This window comes from Hippoglossus hippoglossus, chromosome 20, assembly GCF_009819705.1.
Source record: "Hippoglossus hippoglossus isolate fHipHip1 chromosome 20, fHipHip1.pri, whole genome shotgun sequence".
In the NCBI taxonomy this organism is placed as follows: domain Eukaryota; kingdom Metazoa; phylum Chordata; class Actinopteri; order Pleuronectiformes; family Pleuronectidae; genus Hippoglossus; species Hippoglossus hippoglossus.
In genome coordinates, this window is record NC_047170.1 from 17,107,844 (window position 1) to 17,126,618 (window position 18,775).

Sequence of the window (18,775 nt, forward strand, 5' to 3'; positions counted from 1 at the left end):
ATAGTTCTACTTACAGCATTTCTTACATGATTCTACATGAGTAAAACGTTTTATTTTTTCATCTTATGTGAACAAACGCTTTAATGCAAAATGTCCACGTCAGTTATTATTCTGTGTTGAACCCGTTACTGCAAAGCCTCACCCAGAAACTTGGCAACTGCGAGTTCGATATTACACTGAAGTTCAAGGTTGAGTAAGTATCTGAAGTGACATCATGCAGCGTGGTCGGGTTTACTAATCAAACACATTCATCATTTTTATAACAAAGGAACAAAGACAACAAAAGGGAGGAAACATCAGAGCTCATAATTTACTTTACGTTTGCAGGTTGTATTTAACTTTGAAAGTGAAAAGATTCCTGACAATAAAATTGAAAATTGAGAAAATATTGTCTTTCCTGCAGCGTTTTTCATACGAGCTCCAAATCTTCACTACATTCAAAATGTTGTTCTGAAAATTATAACAAAAATAGCAAAGAAATAATCCCCCAAAAACAGAAAAATAACACATTTGATTTGAATACAAGCAATGCAGGTACTAACTTGTGTTATTTATGCAAAGGAATACGCTGAGATGAGAAAAAAGTACAGTATTTAGATTATTTTCAGAATAGAAACATACAGTACAATACATTTTAACCTTGTGTATAACACAGTAAACTTCAGATGGTGGTACAGAGTAGGAGGAAACATATAGTACGTAAAAGGACTTCATTCTGTCCATTAGGATAAAAGAAAACTGAAAGCATTTACATTTATTCCACATTGATCCATCTGTGGTTGTCGAGAGTTTCGGTATGTTCAGAATTTGGTCTCCCTGCTGTGTGGGCGACCACGATGTCTCACTCCCTTGGCTTTTCTGTTGCTGCTGGATCGGAAACACAAACCAGGATATCAGGTTGAGAGTAGAAACAATAGGCGATGAAAACCCGTTCTGATGCAGGATGGGACATGAACCAAACCAAAAAGTCGTAACCCTAACCCCAATGCGTAAAATGGAGTTTTCGTCAAAGATGAGTCTCAATTGTTTGGATAAGTTTTGTTTTCAATTTGTTATTTAAAGGGGACATAGCATGCAAATTCCACTTTGTTAGTGCTTCTACAGGTTAATGTGGGTATCTGGCTCATGTCTACCAACCCAAAAACTCTGGAAAAAAAACACTTGCGCGTTTTGTTATAGTTCCTCTAAGTCAGAAACGTCAACAGGAACTGGAAGTCTCCCTACATGGCCTTGGCCCACCCCCCACCTCATCCCCCCCCCCCCCCCCCCCCCCCCGTCCCCCCCACACTTGTTACGCCGGGTTTACACCGGACGCAGCAAGGCTGCGAGGCAGCACAGCGCCATGCCCAAGCGCGCAGCCGCCTGGCTGTTCACACGGGACGAGCATTTCTCCGCTGGTCAGCCCGCGATTCACTCACATGTGGCATTTGTCTGGATCGTTGGGACTGGGAGGCTGCAGCAGTTGCTCGGGCGCGACCGCTCGCTCTCCCATGCGTGAGCTGGAATTTGTGTCAACGCCACACAGCCAGCAGTGTGGAAGACTTCCGCAGTGTTCAGCACTACTGTAACACCGGCACAAACACACAGAGCCCCCCCACTCGTTACGCCGGGGTACACCGGACGCGGAAGCGCCGCTGCGAGGCAGCGCAGCGCCGTTCTCCAGCGCGCAGCCGCCTGGCTGTTCACACGGGACGAGCATTTCTCCGCACTGGTCAGCCCCATAGACTGTATATATAAGGTCAGCCCGCGATTCTGCTTTCTCCGCTTGTTGTTGTACCCGTTGAATGTCGGGGTTCGGGGGTAAATGATGGTCTTCATAGCCCCCCCCCCCACCCCTCTCTTTCTCTCTCTGTCTGTCTGCTTGTGTGCTTGTAGTGGATGGGCAGAGGGGGACATTTAATTATGTGATTGGGAAAATTAAAACTCCAGGACAACAGAAGGGGAATACAAAGTATGGGATGCATATTTGATAATTTATATCATATAAAATATGTAATTTATATCATTTAAAATCATGAGGGGGGAGAGAGGGGAGGGGGGAGCTGGCTCATTAGCATTTAAAGGAACAGGCACTCAAAACAGGTCACTCTGTGGAGGGCTGTTTTAGACAGGGTAAAAAGGGTGCTGTTTGAAATGATCCTTGTGGTATTTTGACCAAACTATGTTACAGACATTTCATTAAGACCCCAAGGAACCATATCAACTTGTGGTAAAATGAGCATGCTATGTCCCCTTTAATGCTAAAGAAACAGGGGGAGGGGGGGGGGGATGATTCACAATTGGTGGAGCCCTGACCTGCTGACCTGCTAGTTCCAAATAGTGTCAAGAGTCAGGAGTGTCTACGATGTTTAGAAGCAGGAGGTCGTTCTTACTTTAACCTCATGAACACTGCATCAACCAACTTTTAAAACTCTGAGGGTGTATCAGAAAGTGAAGGAGGTAACAGACTCCAGTTGTTCTTTGTTAACTAGCTGTTTGTGCCTGTGTGTGCATGTTACCACAAAATCTCGAGTCGTTTTTGCGTCTTAAGAGACGTTGGGTCCACACAGACTTGGCGGCGTCTCCACTTCAGTATTCTGGAGGCGAAACAAAAAACAACGCACAATCGTCCCCGTGACACAAATTGTCTGATAGCTTCATAAAAAAAGAAATAAAAGACTTTTATTATAAACCGCAAAGTGGGTCATCGTGAAAAGAAAGGAGACAAGTTCAAGCAGTCACACTTTAATATCATATCATGTGGATATACCCAGATAATCTTACACGGCATTTATGTTGCAGCCTTCTCTGATGTCCTGCTGCCGGCATCGCACCGCACCTCCTCTTCTTACGATGAAATTCACCACACCAACTTTGGTGACGGCCGTACAGCAGCCACGCCGCCCTGCTCGCACACAAACAAGTGCACGCAGGCGGACACGTCACCTGATATTCAACTTCAAATACCTCAGATAGCATCTTGAAGGATGCTGACTCGTAACCTCAGTGGAACCCAGACCTTGTGTCAACATCCGTGTAGACTACGTGATTTAAAATGAAGCCTGATTCTACAAGTGCATGGGGAGGGGACACAAAATTATACAAAAACCAAAAGAGATGAGCTTTTATTTCTAACATTCATATATTTTCTTTTTAAACCTCATGCTTGTTACTCTCTAAAACACAGATACTGTGTAGGTGAACAAAAACTGCAACAAGTGTAGGACTTACCGGCCGCCTGAGCCGCGGTGTCCACGCTCGTACACATGACCAGCGAAACGAGTCCCAGCGTAAGAAGTGAAAGAAGCTTCATCTCACCAGAGACCAGAGGTTCTCACTACAGGAGCGGCGGGACGGGTGTGAGGGCAAAGTGTCGGCGTATTGTTTCGGGATTCTCCTGGGATTCACTGCCAGGAAGACAAAGCTCAGAGGGAGGGATCGTGGTACTTTTATGGTTATGAATGAGTTTTTAGTTACCTTACATAATAGGTGCTTTCTGCATGGTTGATGCAAACAAGTATTTAAACACTTCCTGGTTCTAAACAGCGAGCTGACCTTATTTAAAACGTGATTATAACCAAAGTTGACCAAGGTTTTTCACCGGGTGTGATTTACAGCTAAGTAACCAAAGAACTCTAGATCACAGCGTCTTTGTCTGAGTTGTTCTTCATCTGTGACAAACCGGGCAAGCAGAGAAACTTTAGTTCGTAGGTTTTCAACATTGCGTCCACATTATGATTTGGAAAAAAAAAAGTTCTTTAAAGTTTAAAGCTGCATTGCTAGAATTTGTTTAATTTTTGGCCACACACAGCAAAACAAGCTTCAGAAACACCAGTGTCACTTAATTAACTTTTGTAACAAAAGGCTAATTAATGAATGTTTCAACATTATTTGATTGTTGTGTTCTTAGCTTTGCTTTTGGTCTCCAGCTTCTCCAGAGGGAAATGTCGGACTCTTTAGCTGCTTCATTCATAAACTATAGTTGCTAAATTAGTGAACAAAGTTCCAAAAACCATAACAAAGTACTTATTTTATCACAAACTACGATCTTCACCTAAAACTAATCACGTTTATGTGACAAAACATAATTATACATTAACCCTAGTGGTGTCGGAACCATTTTGAGACCAGTAGCCAAGAAGGAAACCAAATATATCTATTTTTTTTATAGTAATACAATATATAATTCATATATTTTCTTTATATTTTGATGATGATATATTTTGATTTAAGCAATTAGGATTATCAAGGTAAACCAGGTCAGATTCAAGGTTTTTATCTGGAACCTTGACGTTCACGACGAGCAAGTGGCTGCTCAGAGGCCGACTATCTGTTTATATACCCACAACCTTGAGGAGCTAAAAATAGCCAATGAGCTAGAAATAGTAACAGGCTATTAAAGTGGGACTGTCCACACATGTGAATTTGTTTACAATGGAGAAGCATGGGCCGCCGTTTCCTTGTTGGCGACGCAACCGTGACACACAAAGGACACAGATCACAGCGCTGCGATGTGCAGCGTCAGCAGAATGAGCCTTTAGTTGACCTCACACGACTGAATATGTGGATTTTCTCATGTAATGTGGAGATGTATGTGCTCCTGTATTTATTTTTTTTTTATCCTGAAATGATCACATTCTTTCATTTGAGCGTAACTGTGACCTTATCCTACGTTGACAAGTGTAATCGTTATCGGATTTATCTGCCAAGGACGTTTGCACATTCAGTTTCATACAAATGGCCGCTTCCGTCATATTACATACAACACAGCATCAGAAGAAACAGTTTATTTAAAATAACACATCCATATTCTTTTATTAGCAATAGTTGATACTGCAGAGACATCCTGGAAATATTTTCTGTAGTAATTCACACTTGGATAGAAACTAGGATGGGGCTCAGTCCGGTGATCAATCCAGATCCAAGCCTTATTCCCTGGAAGTCGGTGAAAATGTGAAAAAAAAAAACTCACCTGTTTCACAATTTTACCGTTTTAAGGTCATTAGCTATTTTTAGCTCCTCGAGCCTCTCGGCTGATTCGTCAGTACGGACAGTTTCTATATGCATATTAAATTTATATTGTGAAATCAAACAGGCACGGAGGGAAAGTGATTCATGAAAAGGTGTGTTCCTCAGAAGTAAATGCTATTGCTCATTTCACAACACTTCACTGAACACACACTTTGCCCGTGAGGAGATTCCATCTGCCCACACCCAGAGGAACTCTCTCTGCTCTGGTGTCACACTTGGTGTGATTCATCCGCTCTGTGGCTTATCAGCAGATTAGGGCTGGGCAACCCAGTCATAACAGTGGGCAGATAGGGATTGTCTTTGATTTCATCCACTCACCAACACAGTCGGAAGTTACAAGTGAAGCAATCAAGGTGAGAGAAGTAGAAAAACTTGAAAGTAGCATTTGGACTCGCACTGTAAGTGTCAAAAACTGAATCTTAGCAAAAGCTGGGTTTTTAATAAGATTGAAAGTTGAAGTGAAAACATCAATGATGTGTTTGAAAGGCTCAGCCCATGAGTTCATAGACTGTTTATAAAGATATGTATACAAAGATTTAAGATACATTTCCTCCCACTATACAGAAGTGGAGCCAAAATGCTCCTGGACATGAACGCTGCCCTCATGAGCCAATTAAGACGTCATCAATTATCAAACTTCCAGGTTTAGTTTCATTACTACTATTAAATTAAGCATTAGTTTCTACTATTACTATTTAAGTTTGATGGGATCCTGAGCATCATGTTGCCATACTGTCAAAATCCTTTTACTTTTACAAATGCAAACAATGAAAGATGCCACTTGAGGTCACTTGAATTCCCAAAATGGAGTTCACACATCAAAGATAGATCAGCTCCTCAGGGAATACAGCTGCTTTGTGAATCCAGGGACCTTCGACTCAACTCTGCGTATCTGTCCGATCTCTATTCAGGTTTATCTCAGCCCCTATGTGCCCCTGAGATATCGTCTCTCACACGATTCTCATGTGAAGCAACCGTTTCTTTTCCCCAGTGCAGATTACGACATGACGCACCACCACCACACAGAGTCATGTATCGTCACAGTAGTAATGATTTGATGTTAAATGCTTAACTGTGAATGGAATTTCGTGTTGACACAAGGGACGATGAAGAGGACGTCAGGAAGGCAAGTCCTGCAGCTGGAATTTAACCTTGACGCCTGCGTGCTCACAAACAAACTCAATTCAAAAATCATTTATCACCTTATTTGAGAACTTTCATCATGTTCAAATAAGTGTTAAAAAGAAGTTCAAATGAGAAATGTCACGTTTAGTGGACTTATATTTATAGTGTATTCAATTAGATGCAGTTTCAAATTAAAATCTGAATCGAGCAGATTATAATATTCTAGAGGAGGTGGTCTTTTGTTTTTAAATTGTTTATTTCTCTTGAGCAGACACATGTAGATTATAAGGGTAAAATATATGTTGAATTGGTTTTCATACTTGTGTTTCACGACAAATAAAACCCTTATTGTAGGTTCAATCATTTAATTCTTTTATGTATGATATAACTTTCCTTACAGAAGTCAAGTGTCCTGTCAGTCAAGCTTCACCTCAAACAAACCGATTGAAACCGATTAAACCAGAGATAACTGGTTGTGTTGGTCACCTGGATTGTCACATTATTTTCACATAATCCTACAATATATTATTTTCATAAACACATTGGTTAAAGACACTTCAACGCTGAATTTAAATCAAGTCTCAACTATTAAACTACGGCTCACATTCTCCAAATATAAAACACTGACTCAGTATTTATTCAGGTCTGCGATGTGCTGTTATACACGGGCATTGAAGCGAGGTGGCACTTTTTCTTTTTTCCTGTTTTCCTGGCTCCGTTCCACCGCCTCAACAATCACACTTAGAATTACTCAATCCCGCCCAACAGGGGGAATTCCCACAGGCCTCCTACTTAAGGGCCACGCTCACTGCTTATCTGTCACACTCTCACCTAAGCACCTGAAGCCTCACTCTGACTCAGAGCCGGCACAGCAAGCAACATGCGTCACCTGGAAGCGTTCTGCACCCTCGTCCTCCTCAGCACCTTCATCTGCAGCACTCAGTCAGGTGAGTCCAGCTCCTGTACTCCTGTCTATCTTGTATATTGTGTTATTGTCGTGCATTTTAAGGCAACAAATTAAAATGTTATATTAATTTTTTGGGGTAAATGTTGTGTTTGACAAGGTTGCTGACATAGAACTTTTGTCTGTATTTGTAGCGAGCTGCTGTGTGAGTTACACCAAGCGTGCGTTGCCATGCCAACGACTGCTGGGTTACAACATCCAGACCATCAACAAGTCCTGTGACATCAACGCCATCATGTAAGTAAACGGTCCATCGTGACATCACGTCACTAAACTGAGAATTAGGACAGAAATCATGACGTTATGGATCCTGAGGGAGAATTAAACAAATATAAATGATTCGATTTTATTAGATAGACAATTTTGAGCAATAAGAAAAATGTGCATTACGTAGAAACGGGGCTCGGATGATCAACAGTTTTTATTCACAATTAATCTACAATTTCTGATTCAAGAAACATCAGTGAGAAAACCCAGCTGATTGATTTTCTCTGACTGGACAAATCTGTTAATTGTAGCAGTTGTACTCAGATGTAAATTATTGTTTTGTGATTAAATGCACAACATAAATCAACAGTGTCAACACAGGAATATTGTGCATAAGGCCTCTTCAACACAACTAACTACCAAGCATGTGACAAACATGTGGACGCATCCAAATGTTTAAGTCTCACTGGCTGAAAAAACAGTGTGTGTTTATATATTGTTGGAATTTGGACCTAAAACTACACACATGAGCTTTGACTTGTGTGCAAAAGTGTGTGTAGAGCTCAAACTGCAGTTAATAAGTACCTGGGACACTCGGAGGTTAATACATAAACTGGAATTTATACACAAACAGGGAGTGCAACGTTACCTTGGGTGTGAGTGACAACATTCCTGTGTTTTCTCTCTTTCCCACAGCTTCCACATCCGAAGCAGGTTTGTGTGTGCCGACCCTTTAACGAACTGGACCCAGAGAGGGATGAGCTGTGTCGAGTGAGTATTTAAACATTTGTGATTCTTCTGAACAGTTTCTTTTATTTGGCAAAATCACTTTTTAGTTTCTACACATGCAGCCTTTTTTTTTTTTTTTTTTTACATTTCTACAGATTAAAGCTTCTATTCAGATTATAATATGTAACTGTTATTGAGCAGCAGCGCCCTCTGCAGCCACATGTGGTGATTCATGTTCCAAGTGATCAAATCATTTTCATGCAGAGCAAAAACAAAACCTATGAATGTCTCACTAAAGTAAATCCTTTTTTTGTTTTTACAGTGAAAAGAGGAAGAAGCAGGCTCAGATCATCAAAGGCAGAACTCCTGGATCAGCATGAACTCATTAAAACAGTCTATTTATATATATTACAACAAGAACATAATTTATTAGAGGTTCATATATTTGTTTTTATCATCATTTTAAATTATAGGATTTTTTAAATATTTTTTTTCTTATATATGTTCTGTTTTATAAACAGGGAAGAGTAGTCGCTGTAGCTACAGGGCCTCATCAACAAAAAACAAAACTAGAAATTAAATATTGTTTATGAAAAGTATTGCAATTTCTTTTTTTCCCCTTTTTGTTTAATTTACCAACTCTGACAGTCCCATATTGTGGGTTTAAGTTTTGAATGTAAATATGAATATTGACATTTTTAATTCATTAAAACAGATGTTTGATGAAACTTGTCTATGTTTGTATGGATCTTTTTAATCTATAATAGAACATGTAACAAGAATTTAAAAGTTTGGCACAAAGTTACACAGCATAGTAAGTCCTGTCCAATCAAATACACTTACTTTACAGAGTCATAGTCTGAAATATGAAATAATAAAATGACTGATAACTTAGCATGTAAAAACATTTTATCCCATTAATTGACATTTTATTTATATATAAATGAATACATGCATTTGAGGTAATTGTACATAAACAGACGGTGCCAATAAAACAGTGACTTACTTAGAAGTATCTACATTTGGGTAATTTGTACTTGGCTACAACACTTGAATTTGTTTATCGCCTCAAAGTACATCACAAGCTGAGGGGAATCATTTTGCAATTATTAGGTTATTACCAGGAAGTGATTTTGCTCACTTCCTCTGAGAGGTCAAGTGACGATCATACTCCTAAACTCATAAACCCCGACACCTCCTCTCCGCTGCTGCCTTAGAGACACAGTAACTTCAAAACAAGTAAAAAACAAAATGCAGACTTTCAAATTCATTCATCCTCCAGAGACAGTCTGTCAGATATATAGACTTCTGAGCATGAGATGCAGAGAGGGGGTAGAAAACAAGATTTGCACAGAAAAATGCTTTTCTTAAGGGTAAGGCAGCTCCCATGTTTATGGCTGATTCGTTAATTTATCAAGCTTGCTGATCAATGCAATATTTGGCAATAAATAGTAATGATAGCCCTCTCTGGATAGATGTATTCAATTTTTATTGTTAGAAAAGAGCCTAATTAGAGGCCATAATGACTCAAACCAGTCAATTATAGTGGCTGGAAACCTGAACCAGTGAGAGTTTCCACTTTATCGCTGATTATCCACCACATTGAGGGGGAAGCACTCGTCCACTCGGTCCTCTCCGGTCCACAGAGCCTGTCGCAGCTTCTCCCAGAACAGCTCGGTGTGCTCGGCGGCTCGAGGCCAGCTCAGGTAGGTCATCTTGTTCAGCAGTTTCTTCATGCGGTAGTAGGGAGACAGCTCGGCGGTGGGAATGTCCTCCAGGAAGACGAGGATCAGCACGTCCTTCTGTTCATCGAACAGGCGGAAACTAGACGGGAGGAACAAGGTTGGAGGGGAACTTACAAAGGCAAAACAGGAACTGTATGTCAAAATTTAGTCAAATCTGATTCTGACGTTTACAGCTACATGCCATGAAATTGTGTAATTCCTGTAAATTAAATTTAACTTCAAAACGATACTAAAACCAAAGCGCAACAAGGGACCCTAACAAGATCCCGTGAACTGCATGTCCCGAAACCTTCCCTCCCTTCCTGGTCACCTGACCGTCCCCACCCACTCACACACCTGTTTCCTATTTCCTGTTTCCTCACCAGGAAGTTCCTCATGTTGACTGTGGATTTAGTTATGTCGGTTGTGTACCCCCTGCCTGAACACCCACCTTCCTAATGTCCACAGTAATTCCTAATGTCCAACAATGAGGGCTGGAGGCCTCGCCACTCCTGCATTGGACCCAGCCGCTGGTGGATGGGCACCTCAATGCAGTCAGAGTTTTGCAACAGAACCAGACCCAAAGCTCCACTGTATCATCAAATTCAGACGCACCATTAGAGTCCGAATTTCACCTTCTGCTTGTTTTATTTTTGCGCTGACCGACCGTCACCATTTGCTTTTTCTGGTGAGTTTTACCAAGTCACAGTAGAAGGCTACAATCAGTTTTATGTGATTGACCCGGATGTGCAATAAAAATACATTGAGATTGTTTTTGGTACTTAAAACCACAAATATATAATCTATCAATACTTCCATTATTATTATTATTATGTTAAGCGTTGATAACCATACATGTGTAGATTTGAATTCCCTATCTGTATGGAGGACTAACATTATACTTCATGCATCACACGGTCTGGGAGCTGACACATTACCTGGCAACCTGCATCTCTCTGGAGCACCACTCACTCTCCAGGTACCTGCGGCTGATCACACAGATGGTCTTCCTGCTTCCATAAATGGCATCTACGATGTTTTCTACGATGGGTTTACCTGAGGGTAGGAAAACTTAAATGTTAATGCTGCTGATGATCCGTCCACTATAATGGCCACATATCGGAGAAAGATTCTATGCCACTCTTACTTCTCATTCACCATAAACTCGTTCTCTTACGTTAACATTAAATACGTATATGGAAATGGACAGAAGCTTCTGGATTTGCGCGAAACAGATCTTTAAAATCCAAGCACATCAGTTGACTACATTTTGAATCACATATTAAAGCGCGCCTGGAGCAAAGGGGGTGTAAAGTCTCACCTGGCATGAAATCTCGATGGTGCAGACACAGTCTCCAGCCCTGTTCTCCCTCCAGTTTGGGCAGCAGCTCTCTCATGATCCAGGGTTCGTCATTAGTGTTGTAGGAGACGAAGGCGTCGTACTGATTAGCAGGTTGCCTGTTTTTATGCTTTGTGTCGAAGAGCAAAGCCAAGAAGAAGTAGTATGCATAGGCCAGGTGCCACCTCAGGAAATGGTAGATGAAGGACGCCAGCATAAACACGAGGATTGCACACGTGGTGGAGATAAACATGATGAACTCGGTGTTCACGGAGCAGAGACGAATGTCGAGTTCCAGGAGTTTCATGCCTTTAAGGTTCACGGGATAGTTGCACTTAAAGTTGTAGGCGTCAAAAACCTGAGTTTGATTGTTGTTTTGTATCCACTGGATGAACCAGGCGTTATCACAGTCACAGGTAAAACCGTTCCCTTGAAAATCTGCATAAACAAGACTTGGTAAGGAGTTAATTATATCTTCACTGATAACTGAATATTCGTTCTTTCTCGCCTGCACGAACTCCAGCTTGGTAAGGTTGGCATCTGTTAGATAATCCAGAGACGTAAGACTTGTTCTGGAAATGTAAAGGCTCTTAAGGTTTGGAATCTGGGAAAACCAATCTGGGGAGAGATCCTTAAGTTCATTTGAGCTGATGTCAAGGTTCGTCAGCTGTGGCGTGTCATTAAACATGTCTTTGTGCAAGGAGACAAGGTGCATGTCCCTGATGCTGAAATCCAACAGATTGGTCAAACCCTGCAGTAAGTTACGAGGCAATTGAGATCCCCCCTTGCCGTGTTGGGAAGGAATAGCCAACGTCTCCAGACGGGACAGCCGAGAAAACGGAGCAAGAGGCAAAGATGAACTATAGTAATATTTAATGTGATTGTCCCTCAGCTCCAATCTTCTCAAATTTATCAGATCATTGAAGACACCTTTGTTTATTTCGGTTTCTTTAATCTGATTACTCTGTAGCAGGAGATCTGTGAGACTTGTCAATCCGCCGAAACTCCCATATTCAAGTTCAGATATTTTATTTTGATGTAATGACAAGTTCTGGAGGGACCGCAAGCCACTGAATTCCCCACGTTTAATGGCAGTGAGTGTATTTGTGTTTAAAAGCAGTTGTTTAAGATATGGCAAGGGAATTTTGAAAGCACCATTTAAATTGGACAAGCGGTTGCTCTGCAGCTTTAGAACTTGCAATCGTACTAAATCCTTGAAAACGCATTCTGCGAGAGCTGCGATTGAATTCTGATAAAGGTTTAGTTGTTTCAGCTTTGTCTGATTGGCAAAGTCATCACATCCAAGTTTGGTTATGTTGTTGGAGCTGAGATCCAACTCTGCAAGACTTGGTAGATTCCTTGTCGCGCGTGGAACCGATGAAAGTTTGTTGTGACTCAGACTCAAGATCTTTAGACTGTGAAGAGATCTGAACGCATCGTCTCTGATGGTTTTGATCTTATTGTCTGTTAAATCTATCTCTGTTACATTGAAGCACAACTTGAACAAATCTGAACTAACAAAAAAGAGTTTGTTGAGGCGGAGCTGCAGCACGGACAGTGTTGGGACGGTGCAGGACGTTTGAACTAGCGCTGTGAGGTTTGTTCTCATAGCATTCAGCCTTAGAGATGTTAGTGAGGAGTTTACCATCCACAGCAATGTTTTCATGTCACCAAACTTCATTCGAAGCCCAGTAATATCAAGAGTAGACACTCGACTTAAGAAAGTCTTGTTACGCACGTCCCAGATCATCTGAGTCTTTCCAGGAGCTCCGCCGATGTTAAACCAGGTGAGATTTGGAAAAACGTTTGCAGTGATCTGAAAATCTGTGATTGGATTCTGAGACAAGTCGAGGTATTTAAGTACCAATGAGCTGTTGGTCAGTTCCTCTGAGTGAAAAGTGGTGAAACCGTTGCTTTTAAGATACAGTTCACGCAGATTTGGCAGATGCTGTAACATTGATTTGACTTTCGTGATGTGTCCCAGTTTGTTGTGAGAAAAGTCCAACAACTTTAAGCTTTTCATGGGCTGGAAAGTTGTCTCTGCCACAGCTTTGATGCTGTTACTACGGACTCTGAGCTCGGTGAGGTTGCTCAGACCACGAAAAAGTTCCGCTCCAAGTTTCCCAAGTTTGTTATTATTTAGATTTAACTTGTTCAGGGAAATCAGATTGGCAAAGGCGCCATCGTCTATCAGCGTAATGAAGTTGCGGTTGAGGTCCAGCTGTGTCAAAACTGGTAGATTTTCAAAATCCGACACGTGTACTCTTGAAATTTTGTTTGAAGACAAGTCAAAACCTTTCACCGCTGAGGGAATATCTCGAGCAACAGCTGTGAGTTTCAACCCGGCACATTTGGCAATGTTGTAACTGATTCGGCAGGTCTTCAGTGCAAATCCTGAGGTTGGAGCAAGCAAACTGCTGATATTCAGCAAAAAGAAAAAAGTGATGAGTTGGACAGTTTTTCTTCCTCCTGTTTCTGTTTCATCCTCTTTCACTCCAGGACCCATTTTTAAATCTTGTTTACAGAATGAAATCCGTCCAATAGGGAATCCCACTGTTTAGTCCAGTTGGTGATAAAACACTGAAAAAATCAATAAAACAGACAAACTCATAATATTATAATAAAGGGAGTATAAAAAAGTCGTATTCTGATTCAATATATCTTGTGGGAACAGACACCTAAGAGGAATAATGGTTTGATACTTACTGTGTCAAATAAAGAAGAAATTAATCAGCCGTCTTAAATCCACCATCCAGTCTTGTAGCTTAATTATCTTCAGTCAAAAAAATGTAATTGTCAATTAAAAATTAGGGTAAAAATTTGATCTATTTCTGTTAAATATCCAGTGCGAATGAGAGAAGTGTTTGTCTTGCTGTGCAGCTCAACACCTATCCTCCGCCCATCATCTCTTTATATTCGATGGAGGCGTTTTTTAGGAAGTGAAAGTCGTTGGCAGGGTTGGACATCTGACCTCTGAGGTTTAGCATTCACTTCACAAAATCATGAAACATGTTAAATTTGTAGTTTTGGGGATACTTCATTCAGCGTCATGTACTCTTATTCTTTTATTTTATCCATACGTTAATGTTAATTACCTTCTTTGAACATAGAGCTGTTTCTGAATTCTCTCCATTACTTTCTTACATGTTTTACAATGAGTCCTGGATTTCCTCACTTCCTCAAAACCTCAGCAATGATTTGAAAAAATTAAGAAGAGAGTCTATTCTTGAATACCAACACTTCCCCTTCTTTGCTGCTTTACTCATACTGTCCCTCCAGACAGCAAATACATGGACTTCTGAGATGGGTCACTGTGCAACTTCATGTAAACAACATAAAGATGTGGTGCGGTAAGAAACAGGTGTAGAGAGACTCAAAGGCTGAGCTGGGTCCCAGTTCAGGGGCTGCATCCTTTTTGCTTCCGCGACAGTAAGGGCGGAACTAGCTATTGATGCAAATAGGAAATCCTGTGTGGACCAGGCCGTCTTATTTCGGTTCTGCCTTCATGGTCTATGGCCTTGTCTTCATCTACTCATCAACCGAGTCCTCCGATGATTGTGGAACAGTGTGACTAGTTTAAAGGCAATAGTTTCCCTTATGAGTAATACATACTGTAGTAATAGAGTAAATTTCTAAATGATGAAATGATGTCACAGAATGGAAATGTCCCTTCTTGTGCGCTGACGTTCGTCACAACAGTGACTCAGCGATGTTTCTAAATCACGACAAAAGTAGCAGTAATGTAAAAATATTACAGATTTAATGAGCATTCCTGTCAACTTAAAGATTGAGGACAGTGACAGTAACAATACACTTGACCCACATTAGAGGTAATTGTGGCAAAAACATAAATAAACGAACACATGCTTCAAACATACGTAAACTCCAATCCGAGCCTTTTGTGAGGTTTAAAAGTAAGTTTGTTACATGAGTTTTTAAACCAACATGAAGTTATTGCATTATTTTATTTCACAAGCTCCGATTAGATGAACAGGGCGATGGCGTTGATAGGTGAGGAAATCTTGACTTCTGCATTTGGTTCCCTTCTTTCCTTCAATTTGTCCTTTTATGCTAAGCTAATCAGTAACTAGTGATCTAGTGGCTGACTGCGTATGCAACACGTGGACATGTTTTAAACCTCTCGTCTATAGTTCCTATATATATATCTTGGACCACAGAAGACGGCCGACACGTCTCCACTTCCTCCCGTTATCCAGAAATGCAGCCGAAATATTCTGGATGTGAATGCTGCCATAAGAGGTTATCTTTTGACGTGCTCTGAACACATCACCCCAAACATTAAGTTTCCAGCTGTAGCAGAGCTTGAACAATCATCTTTTTCCCTTTTCACCAGCAGAGGTCACAGTTGGGAAAGGAAACGCTATCCAGCCTCCCTCCGTTCACTGGATTACAGCCTCGATAGTGTGTGTGTGTGTGTGTGTGTGTGTGTGTGTGTGTGTGTGTGTGTGTGTGTGTGTGTGCATACATCCACCTACAGAGGAGATGACGCAGCAGTGAATCAGATCACAAGAAACCAGATCTGATTTTTATCTCCAGTGATTCTTGTCTCTTCCGTTTGTTGCAGCTAAACTGTGTCTGCAGTGAACTTGTGTGACTTCATTTCAGTTTGAAATGTGACTGAAATGCATGAAGGGTGAGATGGTCCTCCTTTAACACACACAAACACACACACGCACACGCACACACACACACACACACACACACACACACACACACACACACACACACACACACACACACACACACACACACATCACCACACTAATGTAACACAATAAATATTTGACGATTTGAGTAAATTGAATAATGTTTTAATTATATAAGGCGAAATACTGCAATGTGTTACAGGTGAGGAATTCATTTACAAGTGTCATTTTTATACAAGTGTCATAACGATTCCTATAGATTAAATTAATGACATTGTGAGATTAAGGGTCTTTTTTGTCAAAGAAAGGGACTTTATAGTTGGTTTTGTTAAATTACATAAGTACTATCTGGATATTTGTATCCAAAAGAAAGTTTACAATTTATTGACGATTTTTCTTGAAAGGGACGCTCCTGCTAAATTCTTGAGAAATACAAAAGTTGTATTGTCATCTTTTAATAATGAGACGAACTTAGAATCCCTGTTGGGCCTTGGCCGAGGTACGAGCTCTACTGAGGGACATTCTTGTTCATTTGTTTGTGTCATTGTGAACAGGATTACACAAAAACTACTCGATGGACTTCCACGAAATTTGCTGGAAGGATGGAGCTCGGACCAAGAAAGAACCCATTGAATTTTGGGGTAAATCCTGAAAATATTTTAACCGCTGTCTTTAACATTATGAGACGGGGTGTTTTTCAACAATTTCACGGATTTTCACTGTGAATATTCCGATAGATCCTGATGAAAATATCAGGTCTGATATTTGTGAGAGTGCAATTTGGTGCAGCTCAATTGAATTGAAGGGGCCTGTAGACTGAACGCCATCCTAGTTCGATCTGAAATTGAATCAGCCGGACGAACCAAACAATGCGGAAGCGTCCAAACACTTCAGATCTGGACTTTAGGCTCACTCCATCACTGCGAGCTAATGAGATGTAAATGCAGATAGATGATCTCATGGAGTGGAGGTGTGGGAGGTGGAGAGGTTGGCTGAGGAATTAAGTTTCCTCACACAGCGGAAAGTGAGTCCATACATCATGTTGTCGTGTTCCCAGAGGTGATACTCAATTCAATTTAAAAGTTTGATGTTTGCAAATCATTAAAATCTAAAATAACATCTCCCCCCCCCCCCCCCCTGTGTAACACACTCACACACTTCCTCTCTCTGTCACTCACACACGTCCTTATTAAACATCTTCTGAGAATATATCTTCCCTCACATCTCCACGGTTCTATCGTCTCCCAGAGGGAATGCACTGATGTGTAGTGCGCGTGGAGCCACCCACTGGGTGCACGATATAATCATATCTGGAGAGAGAGAGGGAGAGAGAAAGAGAGAGGGAGGCAGAGAGAGAAAGAGAGAGGGAGGGAGAGAGAGAGGGAGAGAGAGAGAGAGGTGCAGTCGTATATGTGGAGTCCGGTCTGACTTATCCACAGTGTCCTCCACTGCTGCTGCCGGTGACGGAGCGGTTGCGCACACACACCTACACACACTCCTCTCCATCTCTGTCGCACATGCACGCACACACACACACACACACACAGGGAAGCCAGGATCGGGCTGATGCACTAAAGAGAGAGAGAGAGAGGGAGAGGGAGCGGGAGAGAGGCGACACATGTCAGACCGGATCGCGCAGGGGAATGTACCGGATTCCGCTGCACACACGCCCGGGCTGTCCCGCTGCTGCGCTGCGTTAACGGGACACGACACCGGACTGTGCCAGGGGCGACAGGGGGGCCGGACCGGGAGAGTGTGAGGGGAGGGGTGGGTGGGGGGGGACAGAAGGAGTCACCTGGCTGCAGATAGAGGGAGGGGAGGAAGGCAGGGAGGGGTCGTGGGGAGGTGTGCCCGCCTCACGGAGCTCTGTTCTCGGCTTTGCGACGCCGCTTGCGCGCAACGGAGACTCCGCGCAAAGTTTCCTCGATGGCGCTGGTGATGGAGCCGGTGAGCAAATGGAGCACGAGCCAGGTGGTGGACTGGATGAAAGGTACACACACACACACACACGCACGCACGCACGCACACACACACACACACACACACACACATACACACACACACACACACACACACATCCCTAATGAATATCATTAATTACACTCCTGGATGCACATACACACACTGAGTGATCGTGACATTAATGAAGACAGAGGCGATGTTATGTTGCGTGGGAGCTGTGTGTGTGTGTGTGTGTGTGTGTGTGTGTGTGTGTGTGTGTGTGTGTGTGTGTGTGTGTGTGTGTCTATGCATCATCCAGGCACCTGATGATCACTGGGTGATGATGGTGGTGATGTAATGTGAAAGTAGCTGGAGGAGAATCAGCCAAACTTCATTGCTGAGTGCAGGGGCGGCTGTAGGAACTTTTGATTTGGGGGGCACAGATTCAAGGGGGGGGGGGGGGGGGGGGGGGGGGTCACATTTGGCAAACAAGTAAAAAATATGGTAAAGCTCAGATTTTAAATGGAAAACTAATTAGCACATCTATGTAGTGACAGTTGCGTGGTCAAGTACGACAGTGTGCTGGAGGATTAACGAAGTATTACGTAAGGGATTTTATCGACTTGGTATTGCAGTACCTCCAGGAACCAGCACAGAAGGTGGCGGTAATGCCGATGGTGGCCACCCGCCAATAAACCAATCATCGAAGAAGAAGAAGGGTTCCTGTGACATACAACTCAGATTGACACATCATTAACTAAGGCTACAGTAGCCTCGCTTTACGAATATCTCGTACGTACACTTTGGAGGCTTCATCCAAAATGCTGCTGACTCATTTTGAATAGGGTGATGTCATATGTTGCCAAGCGGCATTGTGGTTCCGTCGTGTTGCCCGCACTGCGACCGCGTACGGCAGAAGTTTTGCAAAGTCAACTTTTCACCGGCGCCCTCCAATCAAATCGTGTTTTAAACCAACAAGTTCAATTGCCAGCCAATCAGTTCACATTGATACTAAAGATGAGGCAGCGGGCTGACCTGGTGTGTGTTGGTGAGGTTGAGGATTTTATTT

General features: G+C 42.1%; 3 protein-coding genes and 1 long non-coding RNA gene across 5 annotated transcripts in view; 3 read left to right on the plus strand and 1 right to left on the minus strand.

Annotated features, from left to right (window-relative positions):
- Window positions 1–6,955: 6,955 nt before the first annotated feature.
- ccl20b (chemokine (C-C motif) ligand 20b) lies at window positions 6,956–8,759 on the plus strand. Its single transcript, XM_034573010.1, has 4 exons — window positions 6,956–7,082; window positions 7,234–7,336; window positions 8,003–8,077; window positions 8,358–8,759. The coding sequence occupies exons 1-4, from the start codon at window positions 7,016–7,018 to the stop codon at window positions 8,413–8,415; spliced, it is 303 nt and encodes a 100-aa protein (XP_034428901.1). The 5' UTR covers window positions 6,956–7,015; the 3' UTR covers window positions 8,416–8,759.
- Window positions 8,760–9,323: 564 nt separating this feature from the next.
- On the minus strand, window positions 9,324–14,238 carry tlr22 (toll-like receptor 22). Its single transcript, XM_034572942.1, has 5 exons — window positions 14,194–14,238; window positions 13,805–14,088; window positions 11,081–13,678; window positions 10,698–10,815; window positions 9,324–9,859 (listed from the first exon to the last, which is right to left on the minus strand). The coding sequence occupies exons 3-5, from the start codon at window positions 13,602–13,604 to the stop codon at window positions 9,616–9,618; spliced, it is 2,886 nt and encodes a 961-aa protein (XP_034428833.1). The 5' UTR covers window positions 13,605–13,678; window positions 13,805–14,088; window positions 14,194–14,238; the 3' UTR covers window positions 9,324–9,615.
- LOC117754219 lies at window positions 9,779–12,831 on the plus strand. The gene is made up of 3 exons (XR_004612366.1): window positions 9,779–9,916; window positions 11,064–11,066; window positions 12,820–12,831. It is a non-coding gene; the product is annotated as an uncharacterized LOC117754219 (long non-coding RNA).
- A 2,915-nt stretch (window positions 14,239–17,153) lies between the features above and the next one.
- Window positions 17,154–18,775, plus strand: part of cnksr2a (connector enhancer of kinase suppressor of Ras 2a) — a 36,149-nt gene continuing 34,527 nt past the window's right edge. Inside the window, exon 1 of one of the 2 annotated variants that reach the window (XM_034572940.1) lies at window positions 17,154–17,755. In XM_034572940.1, coding sequence (XP_034428831.1) covers window positions 17,692–17,755 — 64 coding nt within the window. In that variant the 5' untranslated portion in view covers window positions 17,154–17,691. The remainder of the gene's footprint in view (window positions 17,756–18,775) is intronic. The other variant, XM_034572939.1, reaches the window with a different exon arrangement.

Excerpts from the sequence above, each read along its gene's own strand:
- ccl20b (XM_034573010.1), top strand. The coding sequence starts at position 7,016 with ATGCGTCACCTGGAAGCGTTCTGCACCCTCGTCCTCCTCAGCACCTTC. Across the intron at positions 7,337-8,002 it reads TGTGACATCAACGCCATCAT|CTTCCACATCCGAAGCAGGT; the intron begins GTAAGTAAACGG and ends TCTTTCCCACAG. Across the intron at positions 8,078-8,357 it reads AGAGGGATGAGCTGTGTCGA|TGAAAAGAGGAAGAAGCAGG; the intron begins GTGAGTATTTAA and ends TTGTTTTTACAG.
- tlr22 (XM_034572942.1), bottom strand. The coding sequence starts at position 13,604 with ATGGGTCCTGGAGTGAAAGAGGATGAAACAGAAACAGGAGGAAGAAAA. Across the intron at positions 10,816-11,080 it reads CCATCGAGATTTCATGCCAG|GTAAACCCATCGTAGAAAAC; the intron begins GTGAGACTTTAC and ends TCCTACCCTCAG. Across the intron at positions 9,860-10,697 it reads AGAGAGATGCAGGTTGCCAG|TTTCCGCCTGTTCGATGAAC; the intron begins GTAATGTGTCAG and ends CCTCCCGTCTAG.